This window comes from Cucurbita maxima, unplaced genomic scaffold (genome assembly GCF_002738345.1).
Source record: "Cucurbita maxima cultivar Rimu unplaced genomic scaffold, Cmax_1.0 Cma_Scf00018, whole genome shotgun sequence".
NCBI lineage: Eukaryota > Viridiplantae > Streptophyta > Magnoliopsida > Cucurbitales > Cucurbitaceae > Cucurbita > Cucurbita maxima.
In genome coordinates this window covers 4,128,798-4,147,943 of record NW_019272034.1, presented here as the reverse complement: position 1 = coordinate 4,147,943, position 19,146 = coordinate 4,128,798, and the positions used below count along the sequence as shown (strand labels likewise).

At 34.8% G+C, this 19,146-nt stretch overlaps 3 protein-coding genes across 6 annotated transcripts; 1 reads left to right on the top strand and 2 right to left on the bottom strand.

The window, feature by feature from the left end:
- Positions 1–1,367: 1,367 nt before the first annotated feature.
- Positions 1,368–3,641, bottom strand: LOC111493315 (NAC domain-containing protein 86-like). Of its 2 annotated transcripts, XM_023142973.1 has the most exons (4): positions 3,335–3,641; positions 2,921–3,198; positions 1,897–1,960; positions 1,368–1,791 (listed from the first exon to the last, which is right to left on the bottom strand). In XM_023142973.1, exons 1-4 carry the CDS (start codon positions 3,543–3,545, stop codon positions 1,658–1,660), a joined length of 687 nt encoding a protein of 228 aa, XP_022998741.1. In that variant the 5' UTR covers positions 3,546–3,641; the 3' UTR covers positions 1,368–1,657. The 2 variants fall into 2 exon arrangements, with proteins under 2 accessions (XP_022998741.1, XP_022998740.1); XM_023142972.1 differs by having other exon boundaries at positions 1,368–1,960; positions 3,335–3,637.
- Positions 3,642–3,958: 317 nt separating this feature from the next.
- On the bottom strand, positions 3,959–6,447 carry LOC111492658 (putative pectate lyase 2). 2 transcript variants are annotated; one of them, XM_023142047.1, is made up of 3 exons: positions 5,743–6,447; positions 4,867–4,996; positions 3,959–4,761 (listed from the first exon to the last, which is right to left on the bottom strand). In XM_023142047.1, the coding sequence occupies exons 1-3, from the start codon at positions 6,444–6,446 to the stop codon at positions 4,537–4,539; spliced, it is 1,059 nt and encodes a 352-aa protein (XP_022997815.1). In that variant the 5' UTR covers position 6,447; the 3' UTR covers positions 3,959–4,536. The 2 variants fall into 2 exon arrangements, with proteins under 2 accessions (XP_022997815.1, XP_022997814.1); XM_023142046.1 differs by having other exon boundaries at positions 3,959–4,736; positions 4,827–4,996; positions 5,743–6,362.
- Positions 6,448–10,949: 4,502 nt separating this feature from the next.
- On the top strand, positions 10,950–18,613 carry LOC111492657 (protein argonaute 1-like). 2 transcript variants are annotated; one of them, XM_023142044.1, is made up of 22 exons: positions 10,950–11,241; positions 12,056–12,720; positions 12,819–13,027; positions 13,111–13,260; positions 13,344–13,477; positions 13,634–13,743; positions 13,907–14,013; positions 14,105–14,243; positions 14,355–14,471; positions 14,674–14,781; positions 14,876–14,947; positions 15,649–15,771; positions 15,871–16,036; positions 16,129–16,388; positions 16,485–16,627; positions 16,738–16,800; positions 16,900–16,963; positions 17,075–17,210; positions 17,540–17,613; positions 17,693–17,787; positions 17,936–17,967; positions 18,066–18,613. In XM_023142044.1, exons 2-22 carry the CDS (start codon positions 12,061–12,063, stop codon positions 18,278–18,280), a joined length of 3,177 nt encoding a protein of 1,058 aa, XP_022997812.1. In that variant the 5' UTR covers positions 10,950–11,241; positions 12,056–12,060; the 3' UTR covers positions 18,281–18,613. The 2 variants fall into 2 exon arrangements, with proteins under 2 accessions (XP_022997812.1, XP_022997813.1); XM_023142045.1 differs by lacking the exon at positions 10,950–11,241 and adding an exon at positions 11,695–11,712.
- Positions 18,614–19,146: the final 533 nt, after the last annotated feature.

The window sequence follows — 19,146 nt, the reverse complement described above, 5'->3', positions numbered from 1 at the left end:
ATAGCTTCTAGATAACATAGATTATTTGATGGCTCATTTGATCGCTTATATGTTTTGAAGGACACTGAGTTGAAGAATGCCCAATCTCTCGAGAGATAATTCACTTGTGATTTTCTATCATGTATTGATTTTCTTAATTTTCAATGGAAGACCATGAAAACAAATGCTACTTGTTCTTATAACTTTAACTAGCTTCCTTGCATCCTCCCTCTTTCTCCTTCTCTTCTAGCTTGTCTGCATTCTCTTGGATGACTAAAATAAGTCGGTATCACTAGAGATGATTATGGAGTATGTGTTTTTTGCAGTTACTACTCTGAATATGGATACAATGATTAGTCAAGGAATACCGAGTGTAGCACACAAACAAAAATTAATAAACGATGCTCGTAATCAATTGTATAACATTACACTTGGTGGTGGAGCTTTTCAACATTGCCCGGTAAGTCACTGATCTCGCTGAACTGGAATTTTAGATTAGATGTTACTTATCATGTTGTCTGAATTATAAATTAAACAAGTAGTTTGTAGTTTGTTAGTTGGGTTGATTATGTTTTTCAAATATTTGTTCTGAATTCAAGGAACTAATTGTGTTTGAGGTCTTTGGTTTTCATCATGAGCTGCATTTCTACTGAATTTTTCTTTTCAATTGACTGAGATTTTCTTTACCATATGATTAGTCATCAATTCACAGTCCATGCTAGTCGGTCCCCATCAAATTATGGAAGAGAATGGAGCAGAAAATTGGAATAACCTTATTGATTGGTAGCTCGAATGCTTCTGTACTCTCCCCCTCGTAAAGTTGTTATGTCTTAGTGATTGTTGTTTATTTTGTGATCGTAACATACGGAAGTAATAGCTTTTCGCCTTTCTGCTAACTAACTACGTTGATTACATCTTCCTTTCTGTCTTGAATTATTGACATTTGTTTTGTTTTCATTTTCTCCTCATTTTATACCAAGTCCCTGCACTTGGGAATGAATTTGGTCATGGATGATTTTGTGTGCCTTATCATTTAAGCTGTTATAGCAGCAGCTCATAACCCTTCTACAGACTAAAACGGCAAAAACAGATTCCTCAATCCAAATGGATGAGTCTACTCTAAACTATAGTATAGAAATTCTTGAAGATAATGTTAATGTCTTTCATATAGATAAATCTAGGCAGTGTTCAAGACTGCTGGACCCTGAAGCCTAGGCATTGTTGCAAGAAGGTACGATCATCAAGATCTTGTGAGACTGGCAAATAGTTTCTTTGATGCTAGTCTTTGCTTGTTCTTGGTGCTATGGGTTGGTTTAGGTAAAAATGGAAAAAAGAAAAAAGAAATCAGTCTATATGATGTTGTTTTTATTGTAAGTAACACCCAGAGATCAGATAATTCACCAAGAAAAGGTGAAACCAAAATATATTCCATAGAGTCTTGTATTCTACTTGATTTAGTTTGACCCTACAGAAGTCACCAACCAAACCCACAATCCAAAACGCATAATCTACAGATGGAAATTGACAAATGTGACCATCTTTTTCCTCGCTCTTTCTTCCCAATCCCATCAACTCGTATTATATATAGAGAGAGATACATGTATTAATAATTATTATAGTAAAAGGAAAAAAATATACCAACCATTAAATCTATAAATTATTAGCAACCAATATGGTTTCAATTGGTGAATGTCAGGTGAGAAAGCTCGTCAAGGCCAATGGCTGATGAATTGGAAGCACACCATGCATCTTCTGTAATGAATTGCATCCATGAATCGTCCTTCTCTTCTTCTTCCACACAAGAAGATGAAGCTGCCATCAGAACATCAGGTGACAAAGTTTCATAATCATTGACTAATGTTTGTGATGTTGAGTTTGAGTTGTGATGATCCATAAATGACAGACTGCTTTGCCCACCTTGTTCTTCAACTTCCGAACATATTCCATTTTTCTTGAACACTCTACACAAGGCGTAAGAATCCTGCAACAACCCCATACAAAAACACTTCCAATTTTTCATCTCATTTCTGATTGTCTTTTGACTTTATCTCTTTTCTTTAACCTGTTTCCATTATGTGATCTAAGATGGTATCTTGTGAAATGAACTGCTTATAGAAAAAACAGAGTATGTGTGACAAGTTGAACAAAACTTTAGAAAGGTATTTTGGGAGATTTTAGTGATTGGAATAAAGGGAAAAGTGAGAGAGAGACATGTTCTTACAACAGAAAAAGCAAATCATGGGGGACTCTTCTCTCTCTTCCTCTCTCTGGGGAATCCAACTTAGAGAATAGAATAGATCATCAAAAATGCTGGAAAGATGGAATATATTAAACTACAAATAATAGGCTCTGTGTGTGGTTCAAGTCATAGGGTATACCACTTTTGTCTCATTTTCCATATGAAAACAAAACCCAACCCCAACTTTTATCACTTGAAAGATCCTAGTACAAGTAAAGAATATGTACGTCACTCTACATGGTGTCGTTCATAACCATTTGATTTTTTATTGTTTAGATTGAGGCCGAGGGCTTTAGCTTTCGGTGAAGTCGTTTGATGTTTCACCATAGTTATAGCCTTAGTATAGGAAGGTGGAAGAATATATATAGCAAACTTTAAGGAGCTTGCTTTCTATCTCCAACCAATGCCAAAGGAAAAGTGTGGAGTGGGTGAAAAAAAAAAGTGAACTCAAAAAATCTTTGTCGATGTTCTATCTTCTAAAGAAGAATATGATTGCAAAGAAACAAAAATCAAAAGAGCAAGAAAGAAAAGAAAGATACAACCAAATCCAAAGAAGCTGGTAATCATTGTGAATGGGAAAAAGTTGACCGTGGGAGAGTGAAAAAAAGGAACACATGTATCCAAATTCTTCCAAATGGGTTAGTTAGTTATTCAAATTAAAGCTAATGTTTCATATTTCAAATCCAAAAACAATGTTTATACCTGAATGCCGGAGTTGTCCTCATAGTCTTTATCGTCTAGGCGATATTCATGCATGACCCAGTCGGTCCTTATGCCTTGAGGTGCTCGGCCTCTGTAGTAAACAAGTGTCTTCTTCATCCCAATGGCTCGGTTTTGAGACGAGACTCTCCTGTCTTTTCCAGTTGATTTCCAGTAGCCTGCTCTTGTAGCTCGATTGGTTCTAAACCCATTTGGATATTTTCTATCTCGTGGCCCGAAGAAGTACCATTCTGGGTCTCTACTAGGCAGAAATGACTTTTCTACAACAAATATGAATGGTAGTTTCTCAATTATCAACCACATTTCTCTTTCAAAACTCTCTCGCTTTAATAATTCTCAATCTAAACATAACTCAATTGATATAAGATAGATACAAAGAGAGGAAAGTTAAGTAACCTGATAATTCCCAAGGCTCGCATTTGTAGAGATCAACCTCAGGAATGATATCGAGCTCGATTTCTTGGCCACTGATCTTCCTCTTGAGATAGTAGTTGACAAGCTCTTCGTCGGTGGGATGGAACCGAAAGCCTGGAGGCAAGCCCACTGGCGCCATTGATTCCTTTTGAGTTGGTAACCAATTGGTGGATTGAGAACTCTTTCCCCACATCGTTAAAACTCCCTATATATAAAAGAGGATTCAAAGTAACTTCTTCTCTTTGGGATCGTTTTCTTTTCTTTTCTTTTCTTTTTCTTTTGTTTTTCGGCCTCTCCCCCTCCCTTCTTTCTCTTTTGTAGATTCTTGGACAAACGTTTCACACAAGCCCTTTACTTCTCTCTCTCTTGTTCGATGGGTACTCATTGTAACAGTCTAAGTCCACCGCAAATGGATATTGTCCACTTCAGCCCATTATATATCGCCGTCAGCCTCACAGTTTTAAAACGTGTTTGCTAGTGAGAGCTTCCACACCCTTATAAGAAATGTTTCGTTCCCCTCTAACCGATGTGAGATCTCACACTTTGGCCCGTTACATATCGTCATCAGCCTCACAGTTTAAAACGTGTCTAGTAGTGAGAGATTTCCCCACCCTTATAAGAAATGCTTCTTTCCCCTCTTTAATCGATGTGGGATCTCACACTTCAACCCATTGCATATCGACATCAGCCTCACAACTTTAAAACGTGTCTAGTAGTAAAAGATTTCCACACCCTTATAAGAAATATGCTTCTTTCCCCTCTTTAACCAACATGAGATCTCACACTTCGGCCCATTACAAATTGTCATCAACCTCAAGGTTTTAAAACGTGTCTGTTAGGGAGAGGTTTCCACACCCTTATAAGGAATGTTCAATTCCTTTCTTCAACCGACATAAGATCTCACATTTATAATCAACCATATTAGGAATGGTAGCACCACGCATGCCGCGACATTGATACTCCTCATGTTTCTTTCTTCTTGTTTTTCAATATTCCTTTCGATCCTTAAAGGGCTCTCTGTTTTAAGTGTGTTCATCAATTTTTCACTTTCTGGGTCTTAATTAATTATGTGTTTGAATATGCCTCAACACTTATTATCACTTAATTATCATCATTCATTAATTAACAATACAAAGATGGGAGAGTCCCATCCTTATTTGACAGGAAACAAAGATTCCAAGTGGTCAACACCTTGAGCGTGGTGAGCAGCGCAGGGCGCCGGAAGAGCTTGTCAATGACCGCAACCACTTGGCGTCTACCACTGGGAAGCGCTGCAGGGCATTGTAATGTGGCTTGACACCGCCTCGGCCAGCGCCGATCTGTGCGAAGGAAGCGCCGTTTTCAAAAACGTCTCTTACTGAATGGAAATTCCACTTGGCGTTCTCTACTTTGCCTGTGCTCCATATGATCTGCATTTTATGATTTCAAATAAGCATTTGTTGTTGTTTGGTAAGAAAAGGCTCAATTTTTTAACCAAATATGGAGTTTTGATATATTGTTGTTATTATTATTGCCTGTTTTGATTTTGATGCCATGAAAAGGTTGGCTTCACTCTTCACACTAGGATTCATGCTGCCTCCAATTGCGTATTGTGTCCAACCTTGGTACAAATTGTTCGCCACGTGTGCATACCCGTATCTAATCCTGTATTTTCATACCAAATTTTGTTAAATTAATAAATAAAAAAATATCCGTAAACTTTATATTTTGTCTCAAAATTATAAATTTATAAGAATTCAATATTACCTTTAAACTTTGAAAAATATGGTTACGGTTAATAATCTATTTCAAAATACCTTTGAACTTTCAAAAGTTTTGTTGTACTTTTGAAGTAAAAAACGCTGAAAAATATTCTTACCATTAATACTATGTTTAATAATTATCCATGAACTTTTGTAAAATAAAATTAAAAAGTTATTATTGTAACGGAAAATGTCTATCTATACCTCATATGTCATCTCTATCTTCCATTTTAAGGGAACGGTAAAAAAGAAAAAAAAAATTATAGAAGTTGAGAAATTTTTAGTTATTTTTTAAAGGTACTAACAATTTCATCCATATACAAATTATTTTTTAACTTTTTAAAAAAATTAATATCTTAAAAAAAAAAACTTGATATCAATAAAATTTAAGAAAGTTTGAAGGTATTTTAAAAATACTCTTAAAAGCTTAATGGTATTTTTGAAACTTTTTTTAAAGTATTTTAAAACAAAATTATTAATAGTTTTCAATTTATTCTAAAGTCAACGGTATTTTTGAGTTTAAGAGCATTATTAAAATTTTTGAAAATTTTGAAGAATATTTTTATGATAAAATACAAAATTTACAAATATTTTTATTAATTTAGCCTTAAAATTTATGTTATGGTTTGATACCATATTAAATGTTACCTGGGCATCCTTTGGTTGCAATTAGGTCCGAAATGGTTATAAACGAGAGTAACCTTCATGTTTCGGTCCCAAATATAATCATCGTCGTGACCCAAAAGTATAACCTTGTCTTGATCTCTCAACCAATTGTTAGAAATGGTGATATCTGTAGAGCCTCTAGTGACATCAATCAGCCCATCCTCACACCGATACAGCGTGTTATGGTCAATCCAAATCTTAGAAGCACTAACCAAACGAATGGCATCACCGTCCACGTGTCCCAATGAAACGATCTTCGAACCCGGTCCCATTACACGGCCAGCCGCCTGGGCCTTGCAATGGTGGATAATAAGCCCATGGATTATGACATTGGTGGCTCTAGACACCATCAGACACGCATTCCCCGTGATGTGGACGGTGGCGCCACGGCCGTCGATGGCCGTGTAGCTGCTAATAAGAAGCGGCTTGTTAAGCACAATGTGCATGTCTTTTTGAAACGTGATCCATACTTTGGGTTTGATCATTGTGGCGCCGTATCTGAGGGTGCCTGGGCGTGGGGTTAGTGGGTCGTCGGTGGGGTCCGTGACTTGGTAGTGTACGAGGTTTCTTCCGATGTTGTTGGTCATTTTTCCTACAAACCCAATTGAACAAAGGGCGAGCTTTTGCCTGTTTTTTCTCCAGTATGGGTTCGATCGCCAGCATCGGTCGATGGCGTTCATGTTCATGGCGCGGGCTTCGGTGTGGGGAACGGCCGCGAGGAGTGCCACGGAAATGAGCGACAGGATAATGAGCTGAGTGGCCATGTTTGGTGGTTGCTGTGGTGGTGGTGATGAATTATGGGAATGGTCAAATTTATATGAAGAGAAGAGAGGATCCGAGGTGCAGTTACTCGTGTTGGAGAGTTTCATTTATTCATTTAAAATGGAGTTTTAAATGTTAAAAAAAACGTTTTTAAGCACTTGAAAAACGATTCCGAATCAACTCAAAATCATCGGATTTACTACGATGTTCGTATTTGTCGAACTACAAAAAATTCAATCTTTTGTTACTAAAGTTTGGACGTGGAGTTTGTGTTGTGTACAACTTTTAAAACTTATTATTAAGCATATAAATTAAGAAAAAAAATGTATAAACGTATATCCCGAATTAAGACGTTAGAGTACTGTTGAACTTAACGTCAAACTTGATATGTAGATTTTGTTAGATGAACACGGCTCTCCACAATAGTATAATATTATTTATTTGAGTATACCCGAGAGTATTCTAACCCATGATCATTCCTTAAATTAGTGAATCAGGCTCACAATAATTTTGCTCGACATTTGAGGATTCTATTGACATAATTAAGTTTAGGGCATGACTCTGATACCATGTTATATGAACACGACTCTCCAAAATGGTATGATATTGTCTACTTTGAACATAAGTTCTCGTGGCTTTGCTTTGGGATTCCCCAAGATGTCTCATCCTAATGGAGATAGTATTCATTGATTATAAGCTCACGATCATTCTTTAAATCAGTCAATATGAGACTTTCATCCAACAGATTTAACCTGTAAGACTAAGACTCGTGGTGACCTGCCCAAATAAGATGAGAAATTCTTATTTAAACGGAGAATATGGGAAAGATTTCCCCCACCGAGAAGTGACTCTCATCCTTTTAGGTACAAATAGTAAATAAATAAATAAATGTTAGACTTATTATTGAAAATATGGTGTAATATTGAAATTTAAAATTTAAAAATTATGTTTAACTCTGGTTTGTGTTATGTTTTTATTTATAAAATATTATTGAATAAAAATTATATTAAAAATGATAATTATCCTGTTTTAAAATAAATTCATATATATTTTTCAGAATTTTGTAGAGATTATAAATGAAACTGTAAAATTAAAAACAATATTCAATCAAATTTTGAGACAAGCTATTTAATTAATATATAATTTAAATTTTTTTGAGAGGTAGCCGTTGGGCCGTTGTGGAGGTCCAGCATGTGAGCGTAGCGGGCTAAACTTTGTAACCCTCAATAATTCGAGAATGCAACAAATAACAACACTACAACCATTTTTTAATCTAAAAATAAATAAATAAAAAGTTTTCAAAATAAATTTAAAGTGTTTATGTCACCACATCTAAATTATGTATTGAAATAAATTACAAGGGTATGAAAATAACACTAAATAAGAGACATGTATATTAAGCTGTAATATAAGATAAATATTTAGATATTTACCTATAATAAAATATCAAATATAATATATATAGTAAAATATAACATCCGTTTCAACCCGTTCTAACTCAATCTAAAAGTAAGTTTACTTTAAAATTCAAAAATATTAATGTTTAAAAAATGGTTTTAAATTTTAATTTTTTGATTAATACATATTAATTTTGTTTTGAATTCAAAAAATATTCATCTTTAATGTAAAATTCATTATTTAGGGGTTTTTTTAATTCAAATAAATAGAGATTTTAAGAAATTTAAATATATATTTTATTTAAAGTGTGAGTGTAATAAATAAATGAATTAAATAAAAGCAAGGGTAAAAACGTCTTAAAAAACTTGTCCAACGTGCTTCTTTTAATATAACAATGATATTGATGTGTGTTCACATAAAGCAACTTAGCACTTAAATTTGATTAGAACAAATAAATAAAGAAGAAAATAGTGGAAGATTAATTTGATTGGACATTTATTAAATTGTGTGTTGAAAAGGGGTATGCCTTCCATTGGAGTATCTCTCATCCAACGCCATTATTTTTTACGTGTAAAGTATTTTTATCTACCTGTCTTGGAGTACTACGAACGGAGCGTTTTTATCTTCCTCTTTACTGTCTGTCTAGTTCAAGAATAAGTAACTCCCTTCTTCGTTAAAAAAAACTCTCACTTTACTTTATAGGGAGAATTAGACATTCTGTACAACGTTACTAAAAAGATAGACTTGAAAACTTTAACGATAAGATGTAAATGGAGGTTTGATTTGATTGCGTTTAAATAAATTAAATTTTTATGAATTTAATCGGTATTTGGTTCTTCTAAAATTAAGGTAGGTTGAAGCTTCTAATTTATTAATATATTAAAAATATATATATTTTTTATAATATAATTATTATACATATATATTTTTTATTTTATTTCATAATTATTATTTTTTATTATTTATTCTCTCATTCAAGATAATTTTAATAAAATTTTAAAATATATATTAAAATTGAGTTGTAAATTTTAATTAAATATTTAAAAATAAATATATTATGACTGATGTATTATTTTATTAAAAATGGGTTGTGTTTAATATTTAATAAGAGTGGTTTGAATTAAAAAATTTAAAATTTGAATAATTAAGTTAAATTTAAAAATATTTAAATTTGTTGATCAGAAAAATAAAAAATAAAAAATAAATAGTTGGTTAATATCAAATATAGGTAAGTTAAATATGTGATTAGCGTAATTATTGGTAAAACTACATTTATTTTTAATAAATAGTTTTGGGCAACACAAGATGGCTTAATTTAATTTAATTTAATGCAAGTTGGATGAAATAAATATATAACTAAAAAAAATTATATTTCCAATTACGTACAAGTGACGTGGGTACAAGATTTGACTTTATTAGTTTTTTTAATATAATTTATTTATCTTATTTTATTTTCTATTATTGTATTATTGGTAAATTTTAGGTTAAAATTACTACCTATAATTTCTCATAGGTATCCTTTATTTAAAATAATAATAATAATAATAATACTTTATTATTGTAGTTGATTTCGTCACATTGATATCATTATTGGATGTCAATTATGTCACATTTACTCATCAAAATTATTATTTTTAAATACACAATATATATATTTTTTATATTTTTTTTGATAGAATAAATAATAATATTGGATTTTAATAATATTTTTCGTGGTTTTTCAGAAATAGAAATCGTTTTGTTTTATAATATAACTGTAAGATTTTTAATTAGTTTTAATTATTGAAAAATAAATAAATATTTTTATAGTAATTTAATATGATAATTATTTTATGTATTTGAGTAAAGTCTTTTGCTATTAGAAGGTAAAAACTGGTAAATGGATTTTCTAACTTTTTATAATTATTACAATAAAATGTTCAAATAAATTTGTTATTTTAAATAAGAATTTCAAATAAATACAAATCCTCCAATCATGGCAGGGATTCATGGTACAGAAGGAAACCACGATGGGTTGGTTTTATGTATTTTAATTTTAATAAATTATATTTTAATTTCCCCCTATTAAATGAAACAAACCATCATATTTTTTTAATTATATATGGTGTAGTTGGCGGTCTTTATTTATTTATTTTAATTTTTAAATGGATAAACTAATAAAAAAAATACTTCTCAAATATAATTGGTCTAACAATTTTTTTTATTAATATTTATAATAAAAAAATTATTTTAATGTTATTAAAAAAATATATATGAACTTTTAAATATTTATTGAAAATGTGAAAGTTATAATATATTTTTGAGATAAATGATATATTTTTATTCATCAAATTATTATTTTTTTTGAATAAAAGCAAATAAAATAAACAAAAATGCAATTATAATTAATGGGGGAGTGGCTAATATTGATATTAGCCTGATTAAAAATTCAACATTTTAAAAAAATAAAAGTAAATAAAATCAACAAAAATGTAGTTATAGTTAATTAGAAAAAAGGGGGGCTAATATTAATAATTAGCCTGATTGAAAACCGTTTACAATAATAATTAAATTGACTATTATTAGGTGGTCTAGCCGGAGCGTGAGAAACACTCGCTGGTACTAGGACACGTGTCGAATCCATAGAGCGAGTAAAGAAATAGAGATTTGGAGTTGTGGCAGGTGATAGTGGCGTGGTGGTGGTATGAAGAGAGGAGTCGGAGGCAATCATGTGAGATTCGGCCCACTCCCCGTTTACCGCATTGTACCGTTCCGTTCCACTTACTGGAAGGGACCCGCCACCAACCTGGAAAATACACGTAAGCAAAAGAAGAGACTTGCCACGTAATTAGGTAAACCAGTGAGAGTGTTGAAATATGCCACGGAGGACGGACGAGGGGTATCGGCAATAATTAAGATTGTTTTAACGTGCGGATTTATTTATTTAATTAAATTAAATTAAAAGAAATTAAATAATAATAATAATTTATAGAGGAGAGGAATGGAGTTGTCTTTTTCGAAGACCTACTGGGTGCTTTTATATGTAGGGTGTGGGAAGGATTGTAGGGTGTCCTTCCAAAAGCAAGTGAAAGTAACCAGGGAGGAGGATCGAGGAGAGTTCGAGGCGAAGCGAAACCAAGGGCTTTTCTCTCCCTCTCGGCTGTTGCTATTTATCATTGCGCTCTCTGGCTTTCTCGCTCTGTAAAGCAAACCAAACCAAACCGAAGCGACACCTCACTGCACCGATTTCAGTTGCCTTTGGTGTTGTTTTGTTTGTTGTTTTCCTTTTTCATCGCACTCTAAAACCGGCGATTTTCCGGCCGCCGTTTTTCTTCATCTGAGGTATAATATAGTCCACTGATTTTCTGTAGGCTTTCGCCTTTTTACTTGTTCTTCTATTTATTAATGTAGTTGTATTTCTTTGCTGGATTTTCTTTTTTAATCGGGGTTTGATTTTTTTGGCTTACTTCTCCATGTGTGGATCTACTGTATGTTTGTGTTCTTTGCTTTGCAAGTTACTTTCAGAGCTCTATTGTCGGATCTTCTTCGCTTCTCTCTTGTTTTATCCTGGTGTTTTTTTTGCTTTCTTCCTCTCTTGTTGGTGTGAGATCGTTAGATCTTGTTCAGCGATTTGTCGATTCGTAGTTACTTTGGACGGCTTCGTATGCGTTATCATGTGCAAAGTTTAGGGTTTTGTAGTTATTTTTAGTTTTGGTCGATACTACGACTGAAAATTATTTTCTATTGTTAGGGTTCGGCCTATGCACGATTTACTTCGGTGTTGGCTCTGTAGTGAACGCTTATAATTTTCTGGTTAGTTGTTACTCTGCTATCGAGAGATTAAAGTTTGTAATTTGCTTGTTCTTTGTTTGATTCCCCCCCTAAAATCTCCGCATAGATGTTTTTTAGTTTTCGTTTTTTTGTATGTTGTTTTAAAGAAATGGAGAACATTTTTACTCGGATTGTGTAGGGTTCCTGTTGGTTTTGATGAGCATTATACAGTTTTATTTCCTTGTGATGTTTATATTTATTTTTGTTCGCTTATTTTTCTCTATCAATAATAAGTATGCCTTGATAAAATGATCGCGGTTTTTTTAATCATCATTTATCAATTCTAACTTCCCAGGCTTCAACTCTTCATTATTTTTCCTTGTAGGGATCATGGGGAGGAAGAAGAGAACTGAAGGTGGTGGTGAGAGATCAGAGTCTCAGGACGTTGGTGGCCGTGGCTCCCAAGGATTTGCTGAAAGGAGAGACTTTCCACAGCAACATAGTGGCAGTGCATACCAGGGTGGGGGGAGAGGCTGGGCTTCTCAAGGCGGACGTGGTGGTCAAGGTGGTGGTCGTGGCCGAGGGACGTCTCAACATCAGCACTATGGAGGACCTCCTGATTACCAAGGAAGGGGTAGAGGTGGGCAATATCAGCATGGAGGACGCAATAACTATGGTGGTGGTAATCGCGGTGGCATGGGTAGTGGTGGCATTGGGGGAGGACCTTCTTCTGGTGGCCCATCCAGGCCATCAGTTCCCGAGCTGCACCAAGCAACCCCAGTGTATCAAGGTGGGGTGACTCAGCCAATCTCATCTGTGGCGAGTTCTTCCTCCCACCCACCTGATACCTCATTGTTAGAACAACAATTTCAGCAGATTTCCATTCAGCAGGAATCTGCTCAAAGCCAAGCAATTCAACCTGCACCGCCGTCTAGTAAATCTATGAGATTCCCTCTGAGACCAGGAAAGGGTAGCACTGGCACAAGGTGTATTGTCAAGGCTAACCACTTCTTTGCGGAGCTTCCAGATAAAGATCTTCATCAGTATGATGTGGGCATTCTCTCTGTACTGTTGTGCATATTTTTTATATTCTGCTGCTTATGTTTTTTATTTTAATCCTACACTGGCATTTTTTTTGCTGCAAACAGGTTACTATTACGCCAGAAGTCACTTCGCATGTCTATAGTCGAGCTGTAATGGAGCAGCTGGTGAAGTTATACAAGGTCTCTCACCTTGGAGATCGTCTTCCTGCCTATGATGGAAGAAAAAGTTTATACACTGCTGGTCCTCTTCCTTTCATATCAAATGAGTTTAGAATAACTCTTTTTGACGAGGAAGATGGATCAGGAGGGCAAAGGTGCCTTACCCTCTTCCTTATTTGAATTCTTCTGTTTTCTCATAGTTCTTTCCATAATTTTATATTATTTACTCTTGGTGTAGGCGGGAGAAAGAATTTAAAGTCGTAATCAAATTTGCTGCTCGTGCTGATCTGCACCATTTAGGACTCTTTCTTCAAGGCAGACAGGCTGATGCCCCTCAGGAAGCCCTTCAAGTGCTGGATATTGTTTTACGCGAATTACCTACTTCAAGGCATGACTATTACTCTGCACCTCTGTCATTGGATATTTGGTTTGTTGATTGATTTCATAAATGAAATTGTTATGTTCTTCTAGGTATTCCCCTGTGGGTCGATCATTTTACTCTCCAAACCTTGGTAGACGTCAGACACTGGGTGAGGGGCTGGAAAGCTGGCGTGGCTTTTATCAGAGTATCCGTCCTACTCAAATGGGGCTCTCTCTAAATATTGGTATCAGTCCCTCTCTCTCTCTCTCTCTCTCTCTCTCTCTCTCTCTCTTTTATGTTTTCCATAATTTGAAGTTATGGATGGAGGTTATTTTTTTCAGTTTATGTTTTGCCCTTCATGTTTTATTTCAGTGAAGTGACCATTCACTAATGGATGCAGATATGTCATCTACTGCTTTCATAGAGCCTTTGCCTGTTATCGACTTTGTGACTCAGCTTCTCAACCGCGATATGTCATCCAGACCATTATCTGATGCTGACCGTGTTAAGGTTGGATGCTTCTTGCTGTTTAGGTTATGATATTTTAGTTTACTAGCTTGTTAGAGTGCTAGAACTATTTTCAGTTCTTTTACCTAATTTTGTTCTGGTAAGACTTGTCATGATATTGCAATTTCTATTGGAGGATATGCTTTAATTTTCAAAGTACTTATAGATAAAGAAGGCTCTTCGAGGTGTCAAGGTTGAAGTGACACACCGTGGGAATATGCGCAGAAAATATCGCATTTCTGGTTTGACATCACAAGCAACGCGGGAGCTAACGTAAGTGATAATTGTAACTTTAATTGAAAACCTTTTCTTAACCAAGTTTATATATGTTGAACTTCATCTCTTATACTTATATTTGTACTAGTTTCCCCGTTGACGAAAGAGGTACTATGAAATCGGTGGTGGAGTACTTCTATGAAACGTATGGGTTTGTTATTCAACATACTCAGTGGCCTTGTCTTCAAGTAGGGAACCAGCAGAGACCTAACTATCTACCAATGGAAGTAATGTTTCTACTTATACTCTACTGGTTGAATATTTGGTATCTATAATTTTTGCTGATGTGCCCCAAAGTATATATATGATTTTTAACATTAAAAATGTTTTTGATTTAGGTATGTAAGATTGTTGAAGGACAGAGGTATTCCAAACGGCTCAATGAGAGACAGATAACTGCTCTTCTCAAGGTTACATGCCAACGACCACACGATAGAGAGGCAGACATTATGCAGGTCCTGGAATAATTTTCATCTTTGAAGCCTAATTTGTTTAGTTGGGTGTAACTACATGGATCTCAATTGCTGTATTTTTCTTTTTTCCTCTAAATATAAGTTCTGTTTTCTTATTACCTTGCTTGTTCATTAATTTTAGAGTTATAGTTATTCTTCTTTCTGGTTGAGCATTGTTTACGTGCTAACATTCTTTTAATTACAGACAGTACGTCATAATGCATATCATAATGATCCATATGCAAAGGAGTTTGGAATTAAGATAAGTGAGAAGCTTGCTTCTGTTGAAGCTCGTATTCTTCCTCCACCATGGGTAATGTATCCTAATTTTACTATAATTGAGCTGAGTTTGGTGTCTGATTTCTATGATATCATATCATATGTATGATAATTTCGTTCTTTTGCAGCTAAAATATCATGACACAGGCAGAGAAAAAAATTGCTTGCCACAAGTTGGACAGTGGAACATGATGAACAAGGTAATTCCTGTTGTTGATTTAATATATTAGTTTGAAATTTTCCTACAATTGATTCAAGGTGGTTAATATTCAGTTTAAACTTTTTTTTTCTCTCTCTCCCCTTTCTCTTATTTTTCCTGATTTTGCTAAATGGTTTTCATTATTGTGTTTACTAAACATTTTAATTTTTAGTCGAAACAAAAACAAGTTTTAAATGACTTTTTTTTAGTTTTTAAAACTTAGGCTTGGATTTTGAAAACATTGGTATGAAGTAGATAACAAAAGATAATAAAACTTACAGGTAGATTAAGTGTTTATAAGCTTAATTTTCAAAAACCAAAAATCAAATGGCCTTAAGCAGGACATTTGTTTCCTGTTTTTCTTGCCTGTTTTGGAATGCTACAAGTGAGAAGCATAAAAAAAACATTATTTATTTAATTATAATGTGTTCTACAGTCATGGACAATTTTTTTAACGTACAATATATGGGATGACCCATTTGTCTAGACTAAAAGTTTCCAGATTCTTTGTCCATGGTAGGTAGGTAAGCTTGTTCAAAGAGAAATGTCGCTTGTCTGCTGTAGATAACTCAACTTGAACTGCTTGCTTGTATTGTCTTCACTTCACTGTTATGCTGGATGATTGTCATTGGGTGACTTCCAGAGTTTATTCATGAGAGATAATTTGACTTTTTCTCCTTTGTTGATTATGAATTATTGCAGAAAATGTTCAATGGTGGTACTGTAAACAACTGGATGTGTGTAAATTTCTCTCGCTCTGTGCAAGAGAGTGTCACTAGCAGGTTTTGTTATGAACTGGCTCAAATGTGTTACATTTCTGGCATGGTAGTAACCTTGATTCTTTTAAATCAATTTATTTCCTTCAATACTTGGTGAGATTAACATTGGAATTTTTTAATGTAAAGCTTTCTATGATGTTTGTAGGCTTTCAATCCAGAACCAGTGCTTCCTCCTATTTTTGCCCGTCCTGATCACGTGGAAAAGGCCCTTAAAACTCGGTATCATGATGCAATGAGCATTATCCGACCCCAGGGCAAGGAACTTGATCTGCTTATTGTTGTTTTGCCAGATAACAACGGATCTCTCTATGGTATGCCAATTGAAATACTACATACTTTTTATAAAAAAAAATTGGAATACTGGCTTTGTTATTTACTATTTTTTTCATTATAATTTTTGCAGGTGATTTAAAACGTATCTGTGAAACAGATCTTGGGCTTGTTTCCCAGTGCTGTTTGACTAAACATGTCTTTAAAATGAGTAAACAATATTTGGCCAACGTGGCCTTAAAAATAAATGTTAAGGTTGGGGGAAGGAATACAGTACTCGTTGATGCATTATCTAGGAACATACCCTTGGTTAGTGACCGGCCGACCATTATATTTGGTGCTGACGTAACCCATCCTCACCCAGGGGAAGACTCAAGTCCATCCATTGCTGCTGTATGATCATTTTGCAACACTTTTTTAGTAGTAAACTATATGCAACTTGTGTAATATAAGCCACTTCTAAACTTCTTAGCGAAAATTTGATAATAGGTTGTGGCTTCTCAAGATTGGCCGGAAGTTACAAAATATGCTGGTTTGGTCAGTGCTCAAGCCCATAGGCAAGAGCTTATTCAAGATCTTTTCAAAACATGGCAGGATCCTGTGAGGGGGACAGTGACGGGTGGAATGATCAAGTACGACTTTTGAACTTGATTTTTAGTGCTTTTATCCTCTGCCGCACATTGAACTTGTCTCAACAAACTGTTATCCTTGTTTATTGACCGTTTCTCTCTTGGTAACGCAGGGAACTCCTCATCTCCTTCCGTAGAGCAACTGGACAGAAACCTCAACGCATCATATTTTACCGGTATTTTATTTTTATTTATTATCAACAGTCCAGCCGTGAATAAACCATTATTTTCATTTATTGTTCATCTCATGTCTATACAAAAATCTTATTTTTCAGGGATGGTGTTAGTGAAGGACAATTCTACCAAGTTTTGTTACATGAGCTGGATGCCATTAGAAAGGTAAATAGATATGCCTGTGTTGGTGCAACTTCAAAATGATTTTAGATATTGCTAGTTTGAAATTTAATGAATATGTGATATATTTTTTAATTTGAATCAATTTGTTTTTAGGCTTGTGCTTCTTTGGAACCAAACTACCAACCTCCAGTGACTTTCGTCGTGGTACAGAAGCGTCATCACACTAGGTTGTTTGCTAATAACCATTCTGATCGCCATGCAGTCGACAAGAGTGGGAATATATTACCTGGTAAAGTACAGTATATAGCCAACCCATTGGGTTAAGAATTTGTTGATTCTTTTTTTGACATTTGAATAATATTGAAGTAGAAGTTGGGGAGTTTATAGAAACTACTAGCTTAGCATTATGAACTCAATTCAACTACAAACTCCCATAATTAAAGCTATTTCAAAATATTTTTACCTTGCAAATTGAATGCTTATTACCGACTAGAAAATGGACTGGGTAGTTCAGAAGATTTGATTTTATCATTCAAGCAACCTTTATTAATTTATTGTCATTGATTTATTTTTCTTTTTAAAAATGATTTTTTCTTACTCTGCTGATGGACATGTCAGGTACGGTTGTCGACTCCAAAATTTGTCATCCTACGGAATTTGACTTCTACCTGTGCAGCCATGCTGGAATCCAGGTATATAATTATTTTTTATGAAATATTTTACTGTTTAAAGATGTATATGCGGGGATGAAGAATTGTACTTGTTTTCCAGGGTACAAGTCGTCCTGCTCATTACCATGTTCTATGGGATGAAAATAAGTTCACAGCTGACGGATTGCAGACTCTAACGAATAACCTTTGTTATACGTGAGTTACACTTTTTGCAAATTCCTCGTAACATTCTCGAGTATTTCGTACTAATCTAGCCTGCCTGCCTTAATTAACGCTCACAAATCACAAACCAAGCTTTTCTAATTATGGGATTGCATTAATACCATATTTTCAACTTCTGCAGGTATGCAAGGTGTACTCGCTCTGTTTCCATTGGTAAGTTTCTCAGTGATTTGATTTGAATTTGTTTTGCTCAACCATCTCCATTTCTCCATGGTTTTTTTTTAATTAAATTGGTGCAAAACCTTTGGCAGTGCCCCCAGCGTACTATGCTCATCTCGCTGCATTCCGAGCTCGCTTTTATATGGAACCTGAAACCTCTGATATTGGATCAATTAGCAGTGATGCTGCTGCTGGACGTGGTGGCGTTAGTGGCGCTCGCAGTACACGGTCTCCAAGTATGAATGCTGCTGTTCGACCTTTGCCAGCTCTCAAAGAGAATGTTAAGAGGGTTATGTTCTATTGTTGAAGTGCGACTATATATGAGGTGGCCTCCTGGCCTGTTTTTATTTACTACCACTACTACTCTACTACCACGGGTTTCACTCGAAGTGGTCTTGAAGTCTCGCAATACTCGTGTGATTAACTCTTCTAGTACATGTTATTTTGTGTGGTTAACTCGCATTGGGGGCTCATGGTGGTCTCTTCGATTCCATGCTTTGCCGTCCATTTGAGAAGGTATGGATGTTAAACACAGCTTTCAGAAACTATTTTTTTTTTTCCTGCTTGGATTGGTTTAATCATCATCGGGAGGGATGTTTGTGGCTTAGTGTTCTATATATTGACTGCTTGATGCTTTTTTAACAGTTTTCTTGGAGATCTAACCTCTCACCCAATTTTTGATCCCATGTTGGTTATTAATATTTATTTTATTAGGGTTGGTTGATGTGGTATCTATTTCTACTGTTCCGACTTTTTTGGACGAATTCAAACCTCAAATCTATTCTATCGTAATTAGGATAGACAGACGGGAGGAGGGAAGTAGGATCTGGTGGGGTGGTAGGACGTTTTTTTGGTTAGCAATGAGTATAGATAGGGAGGAGGGAAGGATCCATAGGTAAGAGTCAAGTTGAGAAAGTAGTGAGATTAAATATGCAATAACCAAGATAAAACAGAATTGAACCCTGACCCAAAATATACTGAACCGATGGAAGCCTTGTGAACTTGTAAACGATCAACCACGAAACTGGGTTACTTGCATGCACTTGCATGCAGGCAAGCATGTGTGGGTGACCCAGTTTCGTGGTCAATCGTTTGCAAGTTCACAAAGCTTCAATTGGTTCAGTATATTTTGGGTTGGGTTCACTTTTGTTTATCTTGGTTTCTTACAATTTC

Bases quoted from the DNA above. Each gene is read 5' to 3' on its own strand.
- LOC111493315 (XM_023142972.1), bottom strand. From the start codon at position 3,545: ATGTGGGGAAAGAGTTCTCAATCCACCAATTGGTTACCAACTCAAAAG. The intron at 3,199-3,334 runs GTTACTTAACTT...TATTTGTTGTAG, and splicing joins CGAGCCTTGGGAATTATCAG to AAAAGTCATTTCTGCCTAGT. The intron at 1,961-2,920 runs GTATAAACATTG...GGGTTGTTGCAG, and splicing joins AGGACAACTCCGGCATTCAG to GATTCTTACGCCTTGTGTAG.
- LOC111492658 (XM_023142047.1), bottom strand. From the start codon at position 6,446: ATGAACATGAACGCCATCGACCGATGCTGGCGATCGAACCCATACTGG. The intron at 4,997-5,742 runs GTAACATTTAAT...ATGAAAATACAG, and splicing joins TGCAACCAAAGGATGCCCAG to GATTAGATACGGGTATGCAC. The intron at 4,762-4,866 runs GCAATAATAATA...CATAAAATGCAG, and splicing joins TGGCATCAAAATCAAAACAG to ATCATATGGAGCACAGGCAA.
- LOC111492657 (XM_023142044.1), top strand. From the start codon at position 12,061: ATGGGGAGGAAGAAGAGAACTGAAGGTGGTGGTGAGAGATCAGAGTCT. The intron at 14,782-14,875 runs GTAATGTATCCT...GTTCTTTTGCAG, and splicing joins GTATTCTTCCTCCACCATGG to CTAAAATATCATGACACAGG. The intron at 14,948-15,648 runs GTAATTCCTGTT...GAATTATTGCAG, and splicing joins AGTGGAACATGATGAACAAG to AAAATGTTCAATGGTGGTAC.